Source organism: Primulina eburnea, chromosome 10, assembly GCF_022965805.1.
Source record: "Primulina eburnea isolate SZY01 chromosome 10, ASM2296580v1, whole genome shotgun sequence".
Lineage (NCBI taxonomy): Eukaryota > Viridiplantae > Streptophyta > Magnoliopsida > Lamiales > Gesneriaceae > Primulina > Primulina eburnea.
Genome location: NC_133110.1, coordinates 4,908,319 through 4,929,719, shown reverse-complemented (window position 1 = coordinate 4,929,719; position 21,401 = coordinate 4,908,319). Strand labels below are relative to the sequence as shown.

General features: G+C 34.3%; 2 protein-coding genes across 2 annotated transcripts; one reads left to right on the top strand and one right to left on the bottom strand.

Annotated features, from left to right (window-relative positions):
* Window positions 1–607: 607 nt before the first annotated feature.
* LOC140842701 (oligouridylate-binding protein 1-like) lies at window positions 608–9,472 on the top strand. The gene is made up of 12 exons (XM_073210792.1): window positions 608–874; window positions 1,864–1,925; window positions 2,161–2,263; window positions 2,786–2,862; window positions 2,932–2,993; window positions 3,118–3,205; window positions 3,289–3,364; window positions 3,450–3,480; window positions 4,060–4,179; window positions 4,521–4,606; window positions 5,226–5,399; window positions 9,019–9,472. Exons 1-12 carry the CDS (start codon window positions 794–796, stop codon window positions 9,274–9,276), a joined length of 1,218 nt encoding a protein of 405 aa, XP_073066893.1. The 5' UTR covers window positions 608–793; the 3' UTR covers window positions 9,277–9,472.
* Window positions 9,473–10,847: 1,375 nt separating this feature from the next.
* LOC140842700 (FCS-Like Zinc finger 13-like) lies at window positions 10,848–12,027 on the bottom strand. Its single transcript, XM_073210791.1, has 2 exons — window positions 11,298–12,027; window positions 10,848–11,118 (listed from the first exon to the last, which is right to left on the bottom strand). The coding sequence occupies exons 1-2, from the start codon at window positions 11,882–11,884 to the stop codon at window positions 10,959–10,961; spliced, it is 747 nt and encodes a 248-aa protein (XP_073066892.1). The 5' UTR covers window positions 11,885–12,027; the 3' UTR covers window positions 10,848–10,958.
* Between the last annotated feature and the right edge of the window lie 9,374 nt (window positions 12,028–21,401).

The following is a 21,401-nucleotide window of genomic DNA, read 5'->3' as shown; positions in this document are numbered from 1 at the left end:
TTACTCATATTTTAATTATTACAATAATTGCATACTAACGAATTTATTTATAATAAATATATTAATATTATTTTTATTAAATCTAAATTACAAATATAAATATTACATTATATGGCCAATTATTTTAAATATATAAATTTAATTACCACTACGGGCATTTTGATCATTACAATAAAATTTACAAAAGAAATATAAAGAACTGATTATATTTGCCAAGTTGTTACTTTTAAATCATGCTTGCATATAGCAGATTTCTGTTTATGGTCCAAGTTAATAAAGATTTATCGTCGATCAACAATGTCATAATATATACTAAATGAGCTAGTTATGTTGTTGATTAACAAAGAAATTGTAGACAATTAGATTTTACGAATTTTATAAATATTTTCACAATAAACAAATAGTATTTATAAAATTATTTCAAGTATTTACTGACTTGGTATGGATTAAATATTTGGTTTCTAGTATATTTGTGTATTGTCTGGTTACTGATTCCCTCGATTACATCTAACGGTCAGAAACAACTAAGGCACATTGTGAAGACAAATAACGAGATCCAGGCAATCGAACCCCTTGGCCTATATAATCGATCACCATTTTCTTCTTACCCGTGCTTTCTCACCTGCTGTCCTGCCTTCGAGGGTTTTTTTCCCCTTTCTTCTTTTGTTTTTCTCTTCATTTTTCTTTATTTTTTTTTATTTTTTCCGTTCTTGTTTCTTACCCTGTAAGAACCTTAATTTCTTTTTTGTTTTATCACCTTTTTTCTGCCCTTTTTTTTTGAGTAAAGGCGAAGATGCATCAGCAGAGGTTGAAGCAACAGCAAGCGCTAATGCAGCAATCTCTTTATCATCCGGGTCTCCTTGCTCAGCCTCAGGTTTTTATTACCTTTTTGTTTTTAATTTTTTACCTTGTCACGTTTTCATTTATTTTTTTTGTTTGATTTTTTTTTTCCAGTTAAAATTTGTTGCTTGAATTGTTCGTATTACGGATCTGTGTTGGTGAATGAAATTATAAAGAAAATTCCGGAACTGGATTATTTGTAACATATTAACGATGTTGCTTGTTTACCTGACTCAGTGGAGAATCTGTATAATAAATAATTACTTGTTTTAAAAAAGGTGAATTTTTCATGAATGGGATACCGATGATTGTTTTCAAATGGTTGGTTATTTAAGTGAAGCTAGGTAGTATCACTGTCTTTTTCCATTTCAGTTCAAGATCAAAGTTGGACAATCTGATGTTAAATTGCTTTGTCACAGTAAGTTGTGCTGTATTTCTATACTGAAAAATTATTTCCTTCAAGTTCCTCTTGGTTTGCGAGTGCAATCAGGCAAGCGGTTTCTAGAGACGTGGCATTCCTGGGTTTTTTCCTATGCATAATAAATATGTAAGAGAGATGTTTGGATATCTGCTATGTTGTTGCTAGTCAGACGGCAGACTTTTGAAATTATGTTCTTAAATTCTAGTTTTTTTTTACAAATTAAATTTGAGAGAGCTTTTTGTTAGTCAAATGTGAATGTTTAATTTATGACATGTATCTACAATTGATGGGGCCGGTCCCTTCGCATTAAAGAATTTGACAAAATGGGAGCATTCAGTACGTAGAATTCGGGAAGTTTGATGAAGTATCTGTTGATGTGGAAATGTACAAGTGGGATTTTAAATCTGTTGTCAAGATGTGTCTTCTGCGTTTGGATTCTGTAAACCTCAATGTGTTCTATGTCTTTGTCCATGTGGAATTGAGGTGATAATAAAATGCAAATTGTGTTTGATCTAGCGTATCCTATTAAATATTTGTATTTCGTTTTCACGGTTTTTTATTATCCAGTCTGACATCTCTTATGACTTGTTTACTTCATGCAGATAGAGCCTATCTTGAGTGGAAATTTGCCACCCGGATTTGATTCAAGTACATGCCGTAGTGTGTGAGTTCCCAGCGAACCCTGATTTTTTGAGCCCTTTGTGTTTTTGTTCTTTTTCCGATTTACCTTCTCATTTCTCGTCCTTGTGCTGAAGCAGTTTTCACCATATTGAAATATTAAGTTATTCCATAGATGCTGATTGAATTATCTCTTGGCATATGATACTTCAGGACTAGCTATCTCAATGTAGAAGGAGCAATATTTGTTGATTAATAAACCATTTTGTGATGCCGCATAGGTATGTTGGAAACATCCACCCACAAGTTACGGAACCACTTCTTCAAGAGGTTTTTGCTAATACTGGTCCTCTCGAAGGTTGCAAGCTCATTCGTAAAGAGAAGGTGTGGCCTTATGTCTCATTGTTTCACCTCTTCACTTATTCATGTACTCTGAGAAAAATTTGTTTTTCTCTCCTATGTATTCATGCTTCCCTTACTCTCTTGACTTCTATGCTTATGCAGTTTCAGATGACTTGTAATTTCATTGTGGCTCTTGAATGTTTTGTTAGATATCCATGTTTGATTCATTATGAATATTTCTAGAGGTTGTCTCAGTGTTATCCACGACTAGTAAAGTATGCTCCAACCAAATATATACACTTTCTGTTACTTTGGTTGCCATCAATATTCTTATTGTTGTAATTTACCCTAAAGAGTGTGTGGCGTAGCTCCCATTTTTTTCCTCTTTATGATAGAAAAGTTAATATCTGTGTTACCCAGTATTTATTAGGATAATGAATATAGTCTAAGGTTTGCATTTTAATCACCTTTTATTCAGTGATCGACCTACTTCACTGAAGGAGGTTTTATTTATTGAAGTGCTAATCTTCTCATCTTAATGAGTGCTTCCAACCTGTAATGCAGTCATCATATGGCTTTGTGGATTACTTTGATCGCCGATCGGCCGCCCTTGCTATCGTGACTTTGAATGGGAGGCAATTGTAAGTTTGTGGATTGGTAAATTATTTGCTTTACAGTGGGTTCTTGATTATTTAAATGCAAATTTGCAGGTTTGGTCAACCTATTAAAGTTAACTGGGCATATGCTAGTTCGCAGAGAGAGGACACAACAAGTATGTTATATATATCCAGAATCTCTACCTTTGATCCTCTTTTTCGTCACCATTAGCGAATTTATTTTACGCCAACTTGTTTGGGACTAAGTTTTGTTGATTATATTTACACTTGATTTTACAGATCAATTCAATATTTTTGTTGGTGATCTTAGCCCAGAGGTTACGGATGCTACCTTATTTGCATGTTTCTCTGTCTATCCTAGTTGTTCGTAAGTTCAATTTTGTTTGCAATTCCTTGAGATCCCCCCTTGATTTCACTAGCAACTCAACAGCCATCATTCTATTGATGCAGAGATGCAAGGGTCATGTGGGATCAGAAGACTGGTCGCTCAAGGGGCTTCGGTTTTGTTTCTTTTCGTAATCAGCAGGTCTGAGCATGGATTTTTTTATTTGTCTTTGCTATTTGGGCAAGTATTAGTTATTTAATCATTCTGTATTTTGTGTGACTTTCAGGAAGCTCAAAGTTCAATAAATGACTTGAATGGTGGGTATGCTTTACTTTGTAGCTCTTTTTTTAAAAAAAAATTTAAATCTGAGTCTCTTTTGTGGAATTCTTTTATTTTATTTTTAATTTATTTTCGGTTTTTTTGGGCTGTAAATTTATGCATAGTATCAGTGTTTTTTTAGATTTTCACGTTAAATGATATATTTAAATAAATGTTATGTAATGATTAAAAAGATAATTTATCTCTGATGATGAATTTTTGTATCAGTATTGGACCTCAGGGATCCTTGTTTCTAATCTCATGTTTACTGCTTCATGCAATAATGATGTAATGTTGATACATTCATGAAAAGTCTGAATGAAGTTATGATGATTGTGGCTGCATGATAAGATTTTTTTTTTTTACAAAAATCACTATGTTAGATCTAGTGAGCCCTTGCTGTTTATACTTGTTTTGCGAAGAATCTCAAACATATTTCATATCCTCTGGCTGACTCAGAAAAAGCTCTTTTTTATGACACCTAATTGGTTGCAATGATGATTTTGCTATAATCTGTATGGTACGAGTTGTGGTTGATATTTAGTTCTAAAACAATACTTTTCCCCTTGAAATTGCAGGGAAGTGGCTTGGAAGTAGACAGATCCGCTGCAACTGGGCCACAAAAGGTGCCGGTCTGGGTGATGACCAGCAGAGTTCTGATTTAAAAACCATCGTGGAACTAACAAATGGAACATCAGGTTAGTTATCTACAATAAATCGCTTTTATAGATCTGGTTCTGAATGTTAGTGACCATTTCAATGGTATTCTGTTTCAACAAATGTTGTAGAACTAACAAGTGGAACGTTGGGTTTAACCATTCACAATTTATATTGTTACTGTACATCTGTTTTCGAATTTAATGATTGATGTTGTTGAATGATGAGGCACTTGGTTTTGAACCAAGCAGGATCCCCAGTTGCTAGATGTATTAGAATTTTGATTTATTTGGTTTACGTTGAAGAGGATATGGGTTTTTCTTTGGGTTTATCCACATTTGTCGTATGTTGTATTATTTTTTCCTCATGATTCATTCTGCAGAAGATGGTCTGGAAAAGAGGAATGAAGATGCCCCAGAAAACAATCCACAGTATACGACTGTCTATGTTGGCAATCTTTCTCCTGAAGTAAGTATATATTTAAGCTTATCTATATTATGTGAAAAAATCTGTCTTTTGTGGCATGCGACCATGGTAATCTGGCCTTTCTATTTTGAAATGAAGTGATGGTTCGTTAATGTTAATTTTAGAGGTGAACTAGGAACTGCATCAGCTATTTGAGTTGTTTTGATGTGACTTGATGAATCCTTGTAAGTATCATACATATGGTAACTAGTTACTCTTTTGGATCTGTAAAAAATTAGAACTGCAACTGGTTCAGATTTGGTCATATATAAACTTACTGAACCACAATCATCTCTAGGAGACTAGGACACCCTTGAGGTTGTGATCTCTGCAATCCTCCGTCTTGTTTAGAAAAGTTTTCCTTTATATATGTTTTTGTCAATCTGTTTTGTCTGGATATTCAATGTATCATACCTGCCTACTTTCTGAACTCCGATCAATAATGAATTACTGTGTAATTGCTTTACGTACATAATAATTTATTTAATTTTTTGTTCACTAGTTTTGTTTCCCTGCTGATGACGCTAATAGTTACATATATAGTGATTTATTCATTGCTCTTGTTTGAGGAGTTGGGACAAAAAATATTTTCTGTTCATATTGCTAACAACACTCATTGCAGGTGACATCTGTTGATCTACACCGTCATTTCCATGCACTTGGAGTTGGAGCAATTGAGGATATCCGTGTTCAGCGAGACAAAGGTTTTGGCTTCATAAGATATGGTAGTCATGCTGAAGCAGCTCGCGCTATCCAGCTGGGAAATGCTCGAATCCTTTTTGGCAAACCGATAAAGGTACACATTCATTATATACACCCATTGGTCGGTCTATCTATATCTATATATACGAACCTGTCATTCAACTCTCAAAGCTCCACTAATGGTTTAAAAAACGGAAAATATTTTATTAATTTATGCACACAGCACATCCTTTTTTACATTTGGTGCAACTCGCTTAAATAATTTACAATGCTCATCCAATCCTCATATCTTTGATAAGGATATCAATCTTTATCTATTTACAAATAAATAAATCAAATCACAAAAAATAACGATTCTAAACAGAAGATAAGATTTGATTTAGTCTAGTCTTAATATTTCTACACCCCCCTCAAGCTTGTCTATAGATGATAAGACCAATCTTGTAAATAAGAAACGCAAATGGTTTTTTGTTAGACCTTTAGTGAGTAGATCAACTAGTTGATGAGAAAAGAGAACATATTCAATGTCGATTGTGCGTTCATCCAACTTTTCTTTGATGAAATGACGATCTATTTCCACATGCTTTGTTCTATCACGATGGAGTTATGGACATGATTTTGAGCTATACTGATCGTAGACTTGTTATCACAATATAGCTTCATAGGCTTTCAAGTTCAATCCTCAATTCTTCCATTACATTCTTTATTCAAATGAGTTACATATTCCATGTGACATACCCTATGTTCAGCTTCTGCCCTGCTCTTAGCCACAACAGATTTTTTCTTGCTCCTCCAAGTTACCAAATTTCCCCACAATAGTGTACAATATTTTCGATCATTAATTGAGCCGGCCCAATCCGGATTAGTGAATCCTTTTATTTCCTTGTCATTGGTTTTGGTAAAGAATAAACATTTTCCAGGTGTCTGTTTCAAATATCACAAAATTGAGATGACCTTGACGGCCTTCATATATTGGCTGACTAAGCTTAGTCCAAATGCAATGCCTGGCCTTGTATGCGGAATATAGATAAGCCTTCCAACAGGGCGCTGGTAATTTCCCTTGTCGACTAATTCACCTTCAAGCATCTTTTCTTTATTACCATGTTCAATTGGGGTCTTACTTGGTTTGCATCCTAGCATGCTTGTCTCTTCCAAAAGATCCAAGGTGTATTTCTTTTGAGTAATAAAAATACCTTTCTTGCTTTTTTTTATCTTCATTCCTAATAAATACTTTATTGCTCCAAGATCTTTGACTTCAAACTCTTTGGGCATCATCATTTTGATTTTGTTCATTTCTTCATTATCATCTCCGGTGATCAGAACATCAATATACTGATATAGACAATGCTCACAATAATCTTCCTCTACTCAGTGTGTTTCACTAACAGCCCTACTTGTAACTAAATCTCTTGATGGCTTTTGAAAACTTGTCAAACCAAGCTCTAGGAATTGTTTTAAACCATAGAGAGATTTCTTATGTTTACTAACAGTTTCCCCTCCTCGATTCTCCGCAAATCCCGGAGGTTGACACATATAGACCTCATCTTCCAACTCACCGTTTAAAAATGCATTTTTAATATCAAATTGTTGCAAAGAACAATCAAGATTTACTGCTAAAGTGAGAAGGATCTGAACCGTATTGAGTTTGGCACCATCGGCAAAAGTCTCATTATAGTCAATCCTGAAGGTTTGTGTGAAGCCTTTGGCCACCATCCGGGGTTTTTACCTTTCTACAGAGTCTTCTGTCTCTTATATTTGACAATGAAAACCCATTTATATCCTACGCACACTTGCCCTATTGTAATCTCACCAAGTCTCATGTTTTGTTTTTTTCAAGGGCATCCATCTCTTCTAGGACATCAGCTTTCCCCTCCGAAACTCTCAATGCCTTCTCGATAGACCTTGGAATAAATATACTAGATATATTTTAAGTAAAAACATGAAATGGAAGAGATAATTTCAAGTAGGAGACAAACTGGGAGATAAGATGTCGAGTATAATTCCTTGCACCTTTTCTAACAGCTACTGGCCAGTTTAGATCAAGAATGGGTATACCTGGTTCTTTGGGAGGTTTTGCTATCGGGTCATTCACTGGCCGTGAGTAGGATTCGCGACTGCTTTCTCAACGTGAGATTTGTTCCTGCCAGAGTAGACTTGTAGTTCTTGCTGTCTAGGAATGTGCTTGTTCTGTATGGCTGGAAGAGGGCTGGGTGTACTGGACGAGTTGGGAATGCTGCTGGACGAGCTGGAGGTGCTACAGGATGAACTGCTAGGCGAATCGAAATTTAGTACTGGATTGCTGGGTGAAGAATGAGTGGGTAAAGGAGTTTTGAACTTTAGAGGGCGGCTTGGTAGGCGATTTATCAAGTAGGCTGAAGTTAAGACATCTCCCCCCAAATATCAGGGAATGTTCTTTGTAAATATAAGGGCCTTAGAAACTTCTAACAAGTGCCTATTCTTTCTTTCCGACAGTCCATTTTGTTGTGGAGTATCAACACACAAGTTTTGATGTATGATCTCATGCTGTGATAAATACACTCACCGAGAATGGAATTAAAGTATTCCTCTCATTATCAGTTCTTAACATTCGAATTTGGGCCTGAAATTGGGTCTGGACAATTTTGTGAGAGGTTTGGAAACCAAGAATTATTTTTCTTTTCAGAATACGGCAAGGAAATGACAAATTCTGAAAATATAAGATACAATACGGTTAGGATATGACAGTTATTAAAATAATATAAATATTTCAAAATAGGGCTTTTGGTGGAGAAGAAAATTAGAAACTATATAGAGTGGAGCAGAAAGTCAGAAACAATAACTTAGGGATAACATGCGGCGTCAGCTGCGAGCGACGAAGGAGGCTGGCGACGTCAGCCTGAGAAAGATTGGTAGAAAGATGGATTATACCTGTGCAGCATGTTTAAAAAACCCAAGGGCCAATTCCATTTAATTAATTATTTTCCTATTAGTTCTCGGAAATTTCGGATTTTTTCAATTGACCCCAAAAACTTTAAAATATTTGCAATTTTGTCCAAGCGTATCTGGAAAAATGTTATGCGCCATATCCAAAACGTATCTGACAGGTCAAAACTCCAAAAAGTCGACGACACGGTGGAATTTGGAGTGGGTCACTCTTCAGTTATATACTCTCTAATTTTTCCTGCCACAAATCACGATCTTCACTGATTGTGCCCAATGGGGATAATTTTTTATAGCTAGTTTATGGATTGTAATTGAAAAGGATGAGTGATCATTCCCCAGAAAGCTTGCAATCGGAGCAAGGGCTTGTTTGGCTTTAGAATCTCCGGAAACAAAACTGTTACTCGAAGATGAGGCATCATTTTTGGCCATTTTTAACCTTAGGCTTGTGAGACCATTAAAAACGGAGAATATTTTTTCCATTTATGTTTTTTTTTTACATTTGGTGCAGCCCCACTTAAATAATTACAATGATGATCGAACCCTTGTATATTTGGTAAGAATATAAATCTATATCTATCTATAAATATATATTAATAAATCCTATCACAAAATAAAACCATCCTATACAAAAGATAACATTTGATTTAACTTGTCACAATAGTTATACAGCTATTAATTGACGCCATATTGATCAGGTTCCAGTCAATTACACAACATAACATTTTGGGTTCATATTTTCTTGAAAAAGGCTCAAATTAAAGACCTAATAAATAAGTATTATCATACTGCAGTGCTCATGGGGTAGTAAGCCTACTCCTCCAGGAACCAGTTCTACCCCTCTACCTCCTCCAGCTGCAACTTATATGCCAGGATTTACGGCTGCCGATCTTGCTGCCTATGAGCGGCAACTTGCTTTGAGTAAAATGATGGGTGATGCACAAGCCCTGATGCATCCACAGGGTCAGCGATTTGCTGCTGCTACTCAGCCGCTATATGACACCATGTATTCGAGCATCGGCACATCCCAACAACCCATGTTCTATCAGTAGCAATGGTAATCTACAGTGTTGCTGCTTGGAATAGCATGCAGGAATTTAAGTTAGCAAGTTGCTGCTGTTCTTTTTTCCGTCGAAACTACTTTTGCTGCTGCCTTTTGTTTTCATTTTAAGTGCGTCTTATAAGTGATTGTAGCTTTTGTTTTATGAATACTACTACATAGATTCTGGATTTTATTGTTCGATTTCACCATTATTATCGAATTTGTTTCGTAGATGCGACTTGGGAGTGGCAAAATGGATCCTTTTTTAAAAAAAAAAATCTTTTTTGAAAAGATGATACAGAACCCTCTTTTTTTTGTTCTTTCAAATTCCTATAACAAAATTTTAATTAACAATTATAAAAAAATTTCAAGTTTCGATAAAATTGTCTTAATTAAGTAAAATTTTTTGAATATTGCGATATTTTTTTAGTTTTAAAGTTGGGTCTGAAGGAGACTTGTAAATTATACCTCAGCAGGCGGGCTTCAACATAAAACCACGTGGTGTATGTAGCTAAGTTTGTTCGATGCGTAGTACCCAAAGAAGGTCGATCCTACGGTGATGAACGAGCCAAGTGTGTTTTTTCACATATTCCAATGCATAGAATCATCATATAAAAAATGGACGAGACTCCGTGTCTTTTGGATCAACCTTAAGGTGTTGTTATAAAGAAACCATGTTCGAGTCCATTTTCGAGCTCGTAAAACATACAATTGATATCGAGTTTGAGCTTGATTCGAACTTGTTAAAAATTAAATATATCTATGTTCAATTCCTTTCATTGGGATTATTACTAATATTTTTAATTGTCAACTTTACAAATGAGTTAAGTTCGAGCTCACGAGCCACCTAAACAAACCGAGTTGGAACTCACGAGCCGAATATCCTCAGGCTCAAACTTTGTTTGATAAAATTGTCGAGCTCGAACTAGGCTCGATATAATCTACGAACGAGCTCAAACGAATTTTTTATCAAGTCGATCTCCGAATATTACATCCCTAGTTGAATGGCACATGAGTCCAAGTAAACAAGGGGATATGACAGAGAACCATATGTGCACCGACAACGGCCGTAAATAAGCAAACATGGTAAAAAGTGGATCGGTATAACAAAGTTTATCTACTCTAGACATATTAACATCCTGCCTTGAGTATTTTCACCTTTTCTTCCTCGTGCGAGTGTCAGGTGAAGTTTCTCTAGGAATCATCTAACGCGGTCGGAGATAGTTTTTGGCTTATTTCTTAAACTTCCATGTTCGAACAGTAATCGATCATCTTCTGAGACAGATTTGATATATGCGGGATTTGCCAGCGTCAAACATTATCATCATTCGGGAAATCCAACAAATAACATGGAACTATATATTGCAATACTTACAGTTCTGTAAGTTAGCAAAATATATTATCTTAATTGACCAACCCACCCACTCGACCACGTAAATCACAAGCCACGTACCATCCCAAATGACAATTTGGGAAAACCAACAGTTACATAAAATTAACCATTGACGCACTTTTCTGTCAGCAAAACTTGGTCAATATCATCATCACTTACAACGATAGAGATCGATTCTCAAGAACCCACCTTGCTCATATACTTGTTGAGTTTCTATCTCTATATACTCTGATAATACAGGTATATTATATCTACGGACTCCTTTGCCACCGCACAAGTTATTTTTTTGCACATGAAAGCTAAATTGCTAGGATCCCAGTAGTGAAAACATGTCCATTTGAAAGGGGCGAGCTCGAAACCTCGACGGGTCTCGAGTTTTCTGATCTGCACTTCTCTTTGCGCTCGTCCATTACAATTTGACTGTATCGACACTCTGAGCTGCAAAATGCTTTGTCACCCCTGCGAAATTCCATGCAAGAGAAATGAGATAGATGTCCAGTTGCTCACTTAATAATCACCGTGATTTACTTTACTTTTCAAAGGTTTTTAATCGATCAAGAATCGAGTTATTTTCTTGATTCCATATGGTTTCATGGAGAAAACACATCTTGCTAATGCTAGGGAACATAGAATTGTACCTGTACATGTATATGTCTTTGCCATGGAGTTGCTTCTTGCACAAGTTGCAGGAGCTCAGGAAATCGGCCGCCGGAGCTCCGTCGAATTCCCCCAATCTTGGCGGAGATATGTGGAATACACTGGCCCGGGTGCTCGTTCCACTGCTTTGTATTCTGAAAGGGGCCCTTTCGTCACCCTTCCTACCATGCTCCATCCCACCATAATACACTTTAGTGTAGTGGTTATCTGGTCCATGGGACGTCACAATTGTGTATTCCTCTGAACTTCCCATCTCAAATTCCTCCAGATATCCCCCAAATTTTAACGGATTCTTCACCGGAATGGGGTTGGATCGACTCATCTTTCGGCTGAACAACGCTATATTAGCCGGAGTTTCACCCACGCGATCACCGGATTTGTCGAGTGCCGCCACAATTCCTAATCCAACCCCACCAAAATCGAAACATTTTATCCCTTTCGGGGACTGAGCTTTGGGCTCTAAGTGGCTTCTCCAACCGGTGACAACATCAACCACGCCGGATCTATTGCCGGAAACCAATGATCCGGCGAGTCTCCCGATCACCCGCCTCGGGTTTTTCCCGATCATGGCTGGACTAATCTTTTCTACTTAGCTGGAAAGATATCCAATTTGTTGCAGAAAGAATCGAGAGATGTATTTTGATATCTCAATGGAGTCTTGAAAAATGGTTCATTAGGAGGATTCTCAATATATGCTTGATGGAGTCGTTGTACTTGGAAGTGAGGTTGCTTTTTTTTCCTCTCTTTTTAAATTAATTTATTTTTAAAAGCGTTTTGTTTTTTTTATTGTTTATATTTTATTGAATTTTTATAATTTTTATAATATAAAAAAAATAAAATCTTGTTATTTTTAAAAACAAAAACTTGTACGAAACTCACAAGTCATATTTTGTGAGGCGGATCTCTTATTTAAGTCATCAATGAAAAAGTATTTCTTTTTATACTAAGAGTATTACTTTTTATTGTGAATATTGATAGGGTTGACCAGTCTCACATATAAAGATTAGTGACCGTCTCAAAGAGACCTATTGCCATAAAATCGATTTTTTTTTTTTTTGCTAAGAAAATTGTTTTTATAATTTCCAAATTGGTCTTATTTATTTAGATAGATAAAATAAAAAATTAGTTGAGTTGTTATAAAATTAAAAGACGAGATTTATACAATCGTAAAAGTTGATCTCAAAATAATTGAACTGTTGTGAAAAAGTAAAAATTTATGGTAAAAAGTAAAAATCTCAAACTCTCAAAATTTACCAAACTACACACTTTATAATATTTTTCTCTCTACTCAATTGTGATTTTCTTCACAAATGAGAGATCTATTTATAGAGTTTCATTACACATAATCCAAAAAATAAAATACATCATTACCTACATCATCACACACAAATTTCTAACTTTACAACTCTTATTTTCAACATTCAAATATTCAACTATTACTTTTCAATATTCAAATCATTTATTTTCAACACTCCCCCTTGTGATGATGATCATGATACGATGATGTCTTCATTACGTGTTTTGTACTGTCTCGTTAAAAACCTTACTTGGAAAAACCCATTGAGATAAAAATCATAGTAAGGGAAAAAGAGTGCATTCACGTAAACTCCCCCTGATGTTGACATGAACAATTCTTCACAAATTTCGTAGATTGCGCATCCCAATATTATATATGTGCTTTCTGAATATTGACGTAGGAAGTGCCTTTGTGAAGAGATCTGATGAGTTTTCACTTGATTGGATGTGACGAACATCAATACATTTATTCTTCTCAAGCTCCTTGGTGAATGCGAAGAACTTAGGAGGAATATGTTTAGTTCTGTCGCTTTTTATGTATCCTTCTTTCATTTGAGCAACACATACAACATTATCTTCATATAGTATCACAGGCTTCTCATCGAATGATAATCCGCATGAAATTTGGATATGTTGGGTCATTGATTTTAACCACACACATTCACGACTTGCTTCACTGTAGTGCAATAATCTCGGCATGATTTGATGAAGTTGTTACGAGCGTTTGTTTCTGTGAACGCCAAGATATTGCAGTGCCTCCACGAGTAAATACATATCCAGTTTGGGAACGTGCCTTGTATGGATCAGATAAGTATCCAGCATCAGCATAACCAATTATACTTGGATTAGCATCTTTTGAATACAAAAGTCCCAAGTCTGTCGTTCCTCGTAGATAACGGAATATATGTTTAATTCCGTTCCAATGTCTCTTTGTTGGATATGAGCTAAATCTTGCCAACAGATTCACGGCAAAAGATATATCAGGCCTTGTACAATTTGTAAGGTACATAAGGGCACCGATGGCACTTAGATATGGTACTTCTGGACCAAGAATATCTTCATCATCTTCACATGGACGGAATAGATCCTTTTCTATGTTTAATGATCTAACAACCATTGGAGTACTTAAAGGATTTGCTTTATCTATATTAAAACGTTTAAGGATCTTTTCTGTATAATTTGTCTGGTGAACAAACATTCCACATTCTTTTTGTTCAATTTGTAAACCCAGACAATACTTGGTTTTTCCAAGATCCTTCATTTCAAATTCTTCCTTCAAATATGACACAACTTCTTGAATTTCCTTATTCGTTCCAATGATGTTTAAATCATCAACATATACAGCAATAATTATGCATCCGGATGTTGTTTTCTTAATGAAAACACAAGGGCATATTGAATTATTTACATATCCCTTTTTCATCAAGTGATCACTTAGTCGATTATACCACATTCGACCTGATTGCTTTAACCCATATAATGATCTTTGTAATTTCATAGAATAACATTCCCTGGGTTTTGAACTTTGTAATTTCATATATATATATATATATATATATATATATATATATTACTATCAAGTGATCCATATAAGTAAGCTGTAACAACATCCATAAGACGCATTTCTAAATTTTCAGATACCACCAAGCTAATCAAATACCGAAACGTAATTGCATCCATCACAGGAGAATACGTTTCTTCATAATCAATTCCAGGCCTTTGAGAAAAACCTTGTGCAACAAGTCGAGCTTTATATCTTACTATTTCATTTTTCTCATTTCGCTTTCGAATAAAAACCCATTTGTATCCAACAGGTTTTACACCTTCAGGTGTAAGGACTATAGGTCCAAAAACATTACGTTTATTTAGCGAATCCAATTCAACCTGGATGGCTTCTTTCCATTTTATCCAGTCCTGCCGATTTTTACATTCACCAAAAGATTTTGGTTCATGATATGATGTCGATTGCCACATTATAAGAAAATATATCATCAATTTCATCTATATCTTTTCGGTTCCATATTTTTCCAGTTTTAATGTAATTGATAGAGATTTCATGATTCTCGTCAGTTTGTGGTTCTGACAGAACATTTTCATCATCATGTGTTTTTTCAGGAACACCATTCTCTATTTTGTGATCATCATGTGTTTCTTCAGAAACAGCATTCTTTATTTTGTGATCATCGTGTTTCTCTATGGATTTTCTTTTTCGAGGATTTTTATCCTTGGAACCGACTGGCCTTCCACGCTTCAGGCATTTAATGACATCATGAGTATCTTCCATTTGTTTCTTTGGAATTTCAATTCGAGCAGGGGCATTTGCAGCATGTATATATGATTTAGTTACACCTTTTGTGTCTGCAAATGCATCTGGTATTTGATTTGCTATTCTTTGCAAGTGTACAATTTGTTGTACATCTTTTTCACGTTGTTTTGTTCTTGGATCCAGATGTAACAATGATGATACATACCATGTAATTTCCTTTTCGGTATGTTTCTGTTCTCCCCCTAACATTGGGAAGATTTCCTCATTAAAATGACAATCAGCAAAACGTGCTGTGAACACGTCGCCTGTCTGATGTTCAAGATATCGAATGATTGATGGACTATCATAACCGATATAAATTCCAACCTTTCTTTGAGGTCCCATTTTCTTTCGTTGTGGTGGTGCAATAGGCACATACACCATACATCCAAAAATTCTCAGATGAGAAATGTCTGGTTCTTTACCAAATGCAAGCTGCAATGGGGAGTATTTATGATATGCACTTGGTCTGATGCGAATTAATGAAGCAGCATGTAAAATTGCATGTCCCCATATAGAAATAGGGAGCTTTGTTTTCATAATCATTGGTCTAGCAATCATTTGCAGACGTTTAATCAATGATTCAGTCAATCCATTCTGTGTATGTACATGAGCAACATGATGCTCAACAATGATTCCCATAGACATACAATAATCATTGAAAGTCTGGGAAGTAAATTCACCAGCATTATCCAGTCTAATTTTCTTGATTGTATAATCGGGAAATTGATTCCTCAATTTTATTATTTGAGCAAGTAATCTTGCAAATGCAACATTTCGAGTTGACAATAAACATACATGTGACCATCTGCTGGAGGCATCAATCAATACCATAAAGTATCTGAATGGTCCACATGGTGGATGGATTGGTCCACAAATATCACCCTGAATACGTTCAAGAAACATTGGTGATTCAGTTTGGATTTTGACTGGTGATGGTCTTATAATAAGTTTTCCAAGAGAACATGCTTTGCATTGAAACTTATTATTCTGAAAGATCTTCTGGTCTTTCAGTGGATGACCATGTGTATTTTCTATAATTCTTCGCATCATTGTTGAACCAGGATGTCCCAATCGATCATGCCAATTGGTTAATATCGAAGAATTATCAACTACCATGTTTGATTCAATGGGACTTATATGTGTATAATGCAATCCAGTAGGGAGCATTGATAGTTTTTCAATCACATATTTCTTTCCTGATTTATATGTGATAATACACATATATTTCTCATTCCCTTCATTCATTGTTTGAGTATCATACCCATGGGAATATATATCATTAAAACTCAACAAATTTCTTTTCGATTGTGGTGAATATAAAGCATCATTGATAAAAAATTTTGTACCATTAGGTAACAAAAATTGTGCTTTACCACATCTTTTAATCAAGTCCTACAGGACCTGATATTGTATTCACCGTTGTTTTTGTTGGTTTTAGTTCCAAGAAATATCTTTTATCTCGGAGGATAGTGTGCGTTGTACCACTATCGGATATGCAAACTTCAGCTTTGCTCATAGAATTTTCCATATTTGAACTTCAAAAAAATATGCAATGAAATAAATTACTGGCAATATATATTTAAATATAACACATATCATAATTATACAATAAAACATTATTCTATGAATACATGAAAAATAAATTATTGTACATTTATATTCTACCATTATATTGTTCATTTTCAGAGAAATCGTTGAGAAAATATGCAGCATCAATATTGTTCATTTCTATCCCACCAACATATTGATCATTTCCAGAGAAATCATTCATAAAATCACCAGCATCAAAATGAGTTGAATCACTCAAACGGTCAGTGCGTTCAGTGAAGTTGGTCTCCTTTTCTTTCCCCTTTAATGATTCTTTATAAAGTTTACAAAGGTGCTCAGGGGCTCGACAAACTTTGGACCAATGTCCTGGAGTACCACATCTGTAACAAGAACTTTCATATCTTTTTGAGTGATTCTCATTAACACTTGTATTCTCATGATGCCTTTTCAGTGGATGGTTTGGGACGCTCTTTTGAGATGAGTTATAAAAATAACTATCTCTATTATTTTCAAAACCACGACCGCGTCCACGACCACGACCAATTCCACGTCCACGTCCACGTCCACGTCCTTGACCTCGACCTCGACCAAAACCTTGTCTTTGAAATTGATTTTGGTTTCCAGGTTTAAATTCATTTTTACTTACAGCATTTACTTCTGGAAATGCTGTTGATCCAGTGGGTCGGGACTGATGATTTCTCATTAATAGCTCGTTGTTTTTTTCCGCCACAAGAAGACAGGCGATGAGTTCAGAATATCTCGCGAATCCACGTACTCTATATTGTTGATGTAGAGTAATATTTGATGCATGAAACGTGGAAAATGTTTTTTCAAGCATCTCAGATTATGTGACCTCATGTCCACAAAATTTTAATTGCGAGATTATTCTATACATCGCCGAATTGTAATCACTGACTTTTTTAAAGTCTTGGAATCTCAATGTATTTCATTCATCCCGGGCGGTCGGAAGTATAACTTCTCTTATATGTTCGAATCTTTCTTTTAATCTCTTCCACAAAGCCATGAGATTTTTTTCAATCAGATATTCACATTTCAATCCATCGTCGAGATGTCGACGCAAAAATATCATGGCTCTTGCCTTTTCTTGTGACGTGCATATGCCATTTTCTTTAATGGTCTCGCTTAGACCCAATGACTCAAGATGCATTTCTACATCTAGAGTCCATGGCATATAATTCTTTCCCGTGATGTCGAGCGCAACAAATTTGAGCTTTGTTAAATTTGACATGGTGGTACTAAAAAAATTACGATGCATTTTATTAGTTAATAAATATTGCAATACAAAGTAACGGATAAACAAAAAGTACAAGTATTTGTAAAAATAAAGAAAACGCACGAGGAGGATATTCTCCGATAAATACAAGGCTCGTGAGTATGATAACCAAAATAATTAAAAATATCCTTGAGAAAGCCATCTTCTTTTTTCTTCGAAAAAATTGATGATGAATAATTTTTAGAAAAGAAGAGAAAGTTGGAGTGATTGAATGTGTTTGTGAGATCATATTTATAGGGCAAAAACTAGCCGTTTTTTTATCATTTATGACCGTTGGTGTACAAAAAAATAAAGATATGTATTTGTACAATTTTATGGTAATAATATGGTATATATAATATTAGACATGTTTAAATAATTATGTATATCATATCGTAATATTATAATGAGTGTTATAATTTATTTTGTTTAAAAACCTTATAGGCTTTTATACTTGTCGTATCCCTTACCGGGAGTGTGGGATGTCGTCTTAACATCCTCCCAGGATTTATAACAAGTTTATGAAAAAATTATTTTTATTATTTCTAATAATAACATTATATTGTATATTAAATAAATACACAATAAATAAATAACAATAAAATAAATATTATTACTTTTGTTACATTTTTCTTCTGTTTGGAGCTTGGAAAAGTATGTAGGACTTTTAGAGCTTCGTGCTGATAACGTGTTGTGAAAAAGTAAAAATTTATGGTAAAAAGTAAAAATCTCAAACTCTCAAAATTTACCAAACTACACACTTTATAATATTTTTCTCACTACTCAATTGTGATTTTCTTCACAAATAAGAGATCTATTTATAGAGTTTCATTACACATAATCCAAAAAATAAAATACATCATTACCTACATCATCACACACAAATTTCTAACTTTACAACTCTTATTTTCAACATTCAAATATTCAACTATTACTTTTCAATATTCAAATCATTTATTTTCAACATGAACCACTTTATTCTACCATTATTAAATTGGATTCCAAATCACTTAGAAGTGGGTAATATTTTGAGTGACGTCCACTCCAATGATTGGACCCGATGTACAACCTGGGCCCATTTAGTCGTTAATTGAGTCAGCACAAGATTCCGGTGAACCCTTCGCCGGCCGGGGATTGGGTACGTGTCATATTCATTAATAATTAAGCCCACTCTGTAGGAACGTGGGCCCATGCATTTATTTTATCTTGTTTTCTCATTTCTGTGGACTATTGAGACTAAGCCCACTTTCTTGGGGCCCATGTGATTTGGAAATGAAAGTGATCCGTGGGCCCATTCATTCACAGGTTTGTGCTGTACAGTGGTAAATTACTTATGTGCCCTTTCTGGCATTATTCTACAAATTGATTAGTTCTTTTCCCAAAACAAAATAATGGGAAAATCGTATATATATAGATAAATATATTATATTTGATATGATGAATAATTATATGTCTTGATAGTGCAAAACCTTTTTTTAAAAAAAAAATCGAGTGCTTTTATGTCAAAAAATGTTTAAAGATAAATGTAAATTTGATATTCTGTTTTAAAATAAAATTTGAAGTATATGAGTTAAAGATTTGCTCTGTGTGTAGAGAAATTACATTATTAAAAATAGGTAGTTTCTATAAAAATAGAGCAATAGATTAGATATAGCCTAAGGCTCAACTCTTTATGAATAGATTTAGATTTAATTAAAGCGATTTATTTGAAATAAGTGAGTTGGAGATTTGTTTTGTGTTTGTTTATAGAAATTATGTTATTCATCAAATAGAGAGTTTCTATAAAATAGAGTAATATATTGACACAAAAACTTGTGTAAATGTCTCACGAATCTTTTTTGAGACAGAACTCCTATTTTGGGTCACTAATAAAAAATTATATATATTACATTTTAAGTCAAATGTATTATTTATTATTATAAATGTAATATATATAACTTTTTATGAGTGATTTAAATAGGATATCTGTCTCAAAAGAGACTCGTGAGACATTTACACAATTTATTACTATAAATGTAGACATGTTTGATCTGTTTCATTTCACAAAAGACCTACTAATAGACTCATGTATTGCCCAACAAGAAGTGGACATCATATCAAAATTGTTGGTATCTATGTGATATTCTGCCACTCACAGTTAGGGGTAGGCAATCGGGTCGGGTTTTTCGGGTTCCACCCGACCCGAACCCGATTGGGTAAAATTTTCGGGTAAAATAGGGTAAATAGTCGGGTTCGGGTATAGAGTTGGTATCCGAATTACCCGATCAGGTACCCGATTTTTTTTTAAAAAAAAAATATATGGGCTTCTAGTGACCGATCCACTTTAATAAATTGGAAAGGTCAAAGTCCAAAGGCAAAGCTTATAATTCTACGTTTCAGAATTCCAAAATCCATTCCAAATGCCAAAGCCAAAGCACCTCGCAAGACTTCTACTTAGAACGGTTATCAAACTCAGATATGAGATTATAGAAAATTCAAGAGTTCATCAATTAGACCAGTTTTATCTTATCAATATTTTTAAAAAAATTGAAAATTTATAAATTATGAATATTACCAATGAATATAATTCAATTTTTTTTATTAAAAAAGTCTGTCAATTAGGAGAACAATTATTTTTTGTTTAATTAATTTTAATATGTTATAAAATTAGTAATCTATATTGTGTTATTTGTGTAACTTTTGTACACATTTATGAGATGATATTATTTTGATAAGCCTATTTCTCGTCATATATTATTTGTTAGACACAAAATGATAAAATGTAACTTTGTCAAAAAAAAAAAACCCGAACCCGACCCTTACCCGAAATTCGGGTAGTGGCCTAAATCGGATCGGGTTCGGGTAATTAAAATGCTATCCGAAAAAATCGAGTATACGACCCGAACTACCTGAAACCCGAAAAACCCGACCCGTGCCCACCCCTACTCACAGTTGGTATCTATATGAGCATCGTTGACGTTTAGATAATGTCAACCTATTAGATATGACAAATATATATGTTTAATCTCCTAGACAACATCTGCGAGCACCGCTGACGTTTAGGTAATGTATATATCTAATATATGAATAGTCACCTCAGTTGTACTCACGTGAGTGCTGAAGTGTTCAGAAAATAAAGTTTCAATATATGATTCAGTTTGGTTTTCTTTTCGGATTTTTGGTGTAACTTGCTTTGGTTAACTGAATATTCGATTCGATTTGGATCGAATAAACATCCCTAGATATATTGATTTATTATCTCCATCTCTCTCAAAAGTAACGTTTAATTTACTGTATTACGAAATATTAGTCATCAAGTTGATGAGCTATTGACTATTTTATTCATTGTTTTAATGCATTAATAAATAATGTTTTAAATATTTATTTATACCATATTATATTAAAATCAATCTGTCAACAAAATTAATTAGACCCTCATTTTGACAAGAAAATAGGATTTTAAGAATACTATTCACTCAACATAATGGCTACATGTCTAGTGGCCCAATTAATTATACCATTTGACTTTAGTAGTTAACATGGATCATAAATATTAATAGATTACTAGTTATGATCCTATATTGAGTAAAACATCAAATATTTGATCAATGCTTTCAATTTCTTCATATTACACGCAAATAACGCATTAATATACAAACCATACTAGTCGATATTAGTATT

Excerpts from the sequence above, each read along its gene's own strand:
- LOC140842701 (XM_073210792.1), top strand. The coding sequence starts at position 794 with ATGCATCAGCAGAGGTTGAAGCAACAGCAAGCGCTAATGCAGCAATCT. Across the intron at positions 875-1,863 it reads GTCTCCTTGCTCAGCCTCAG|ATAGAGCCTATCTTGAGTGG; the intron begins GTTTTTATTACC and ends TACTTCATGCAG. Across the intron at positions 2,994-3,117 it reads GCAGAGAGAGGACACAACAA|ATCAATTCAATATTTTTGTT; the intron begins GTATGTTATATA and ends TTGATTTTACAG.
- LOC140842700 (XM_073210791.1), bottom strand. The coding sequence starts at position 11,884 with ATGATCGGGAAAAACCCGAGGCGGGTGATCGGGAGACTCGCCGGATCA. Across the intron at positions 11,119-11,297 it reads AAAGACATATACATGTACAG|GGGTGACAAAGCATTTTGCA; the intron begins GTACAATTCTAT and ends GGAATTTCGCAG.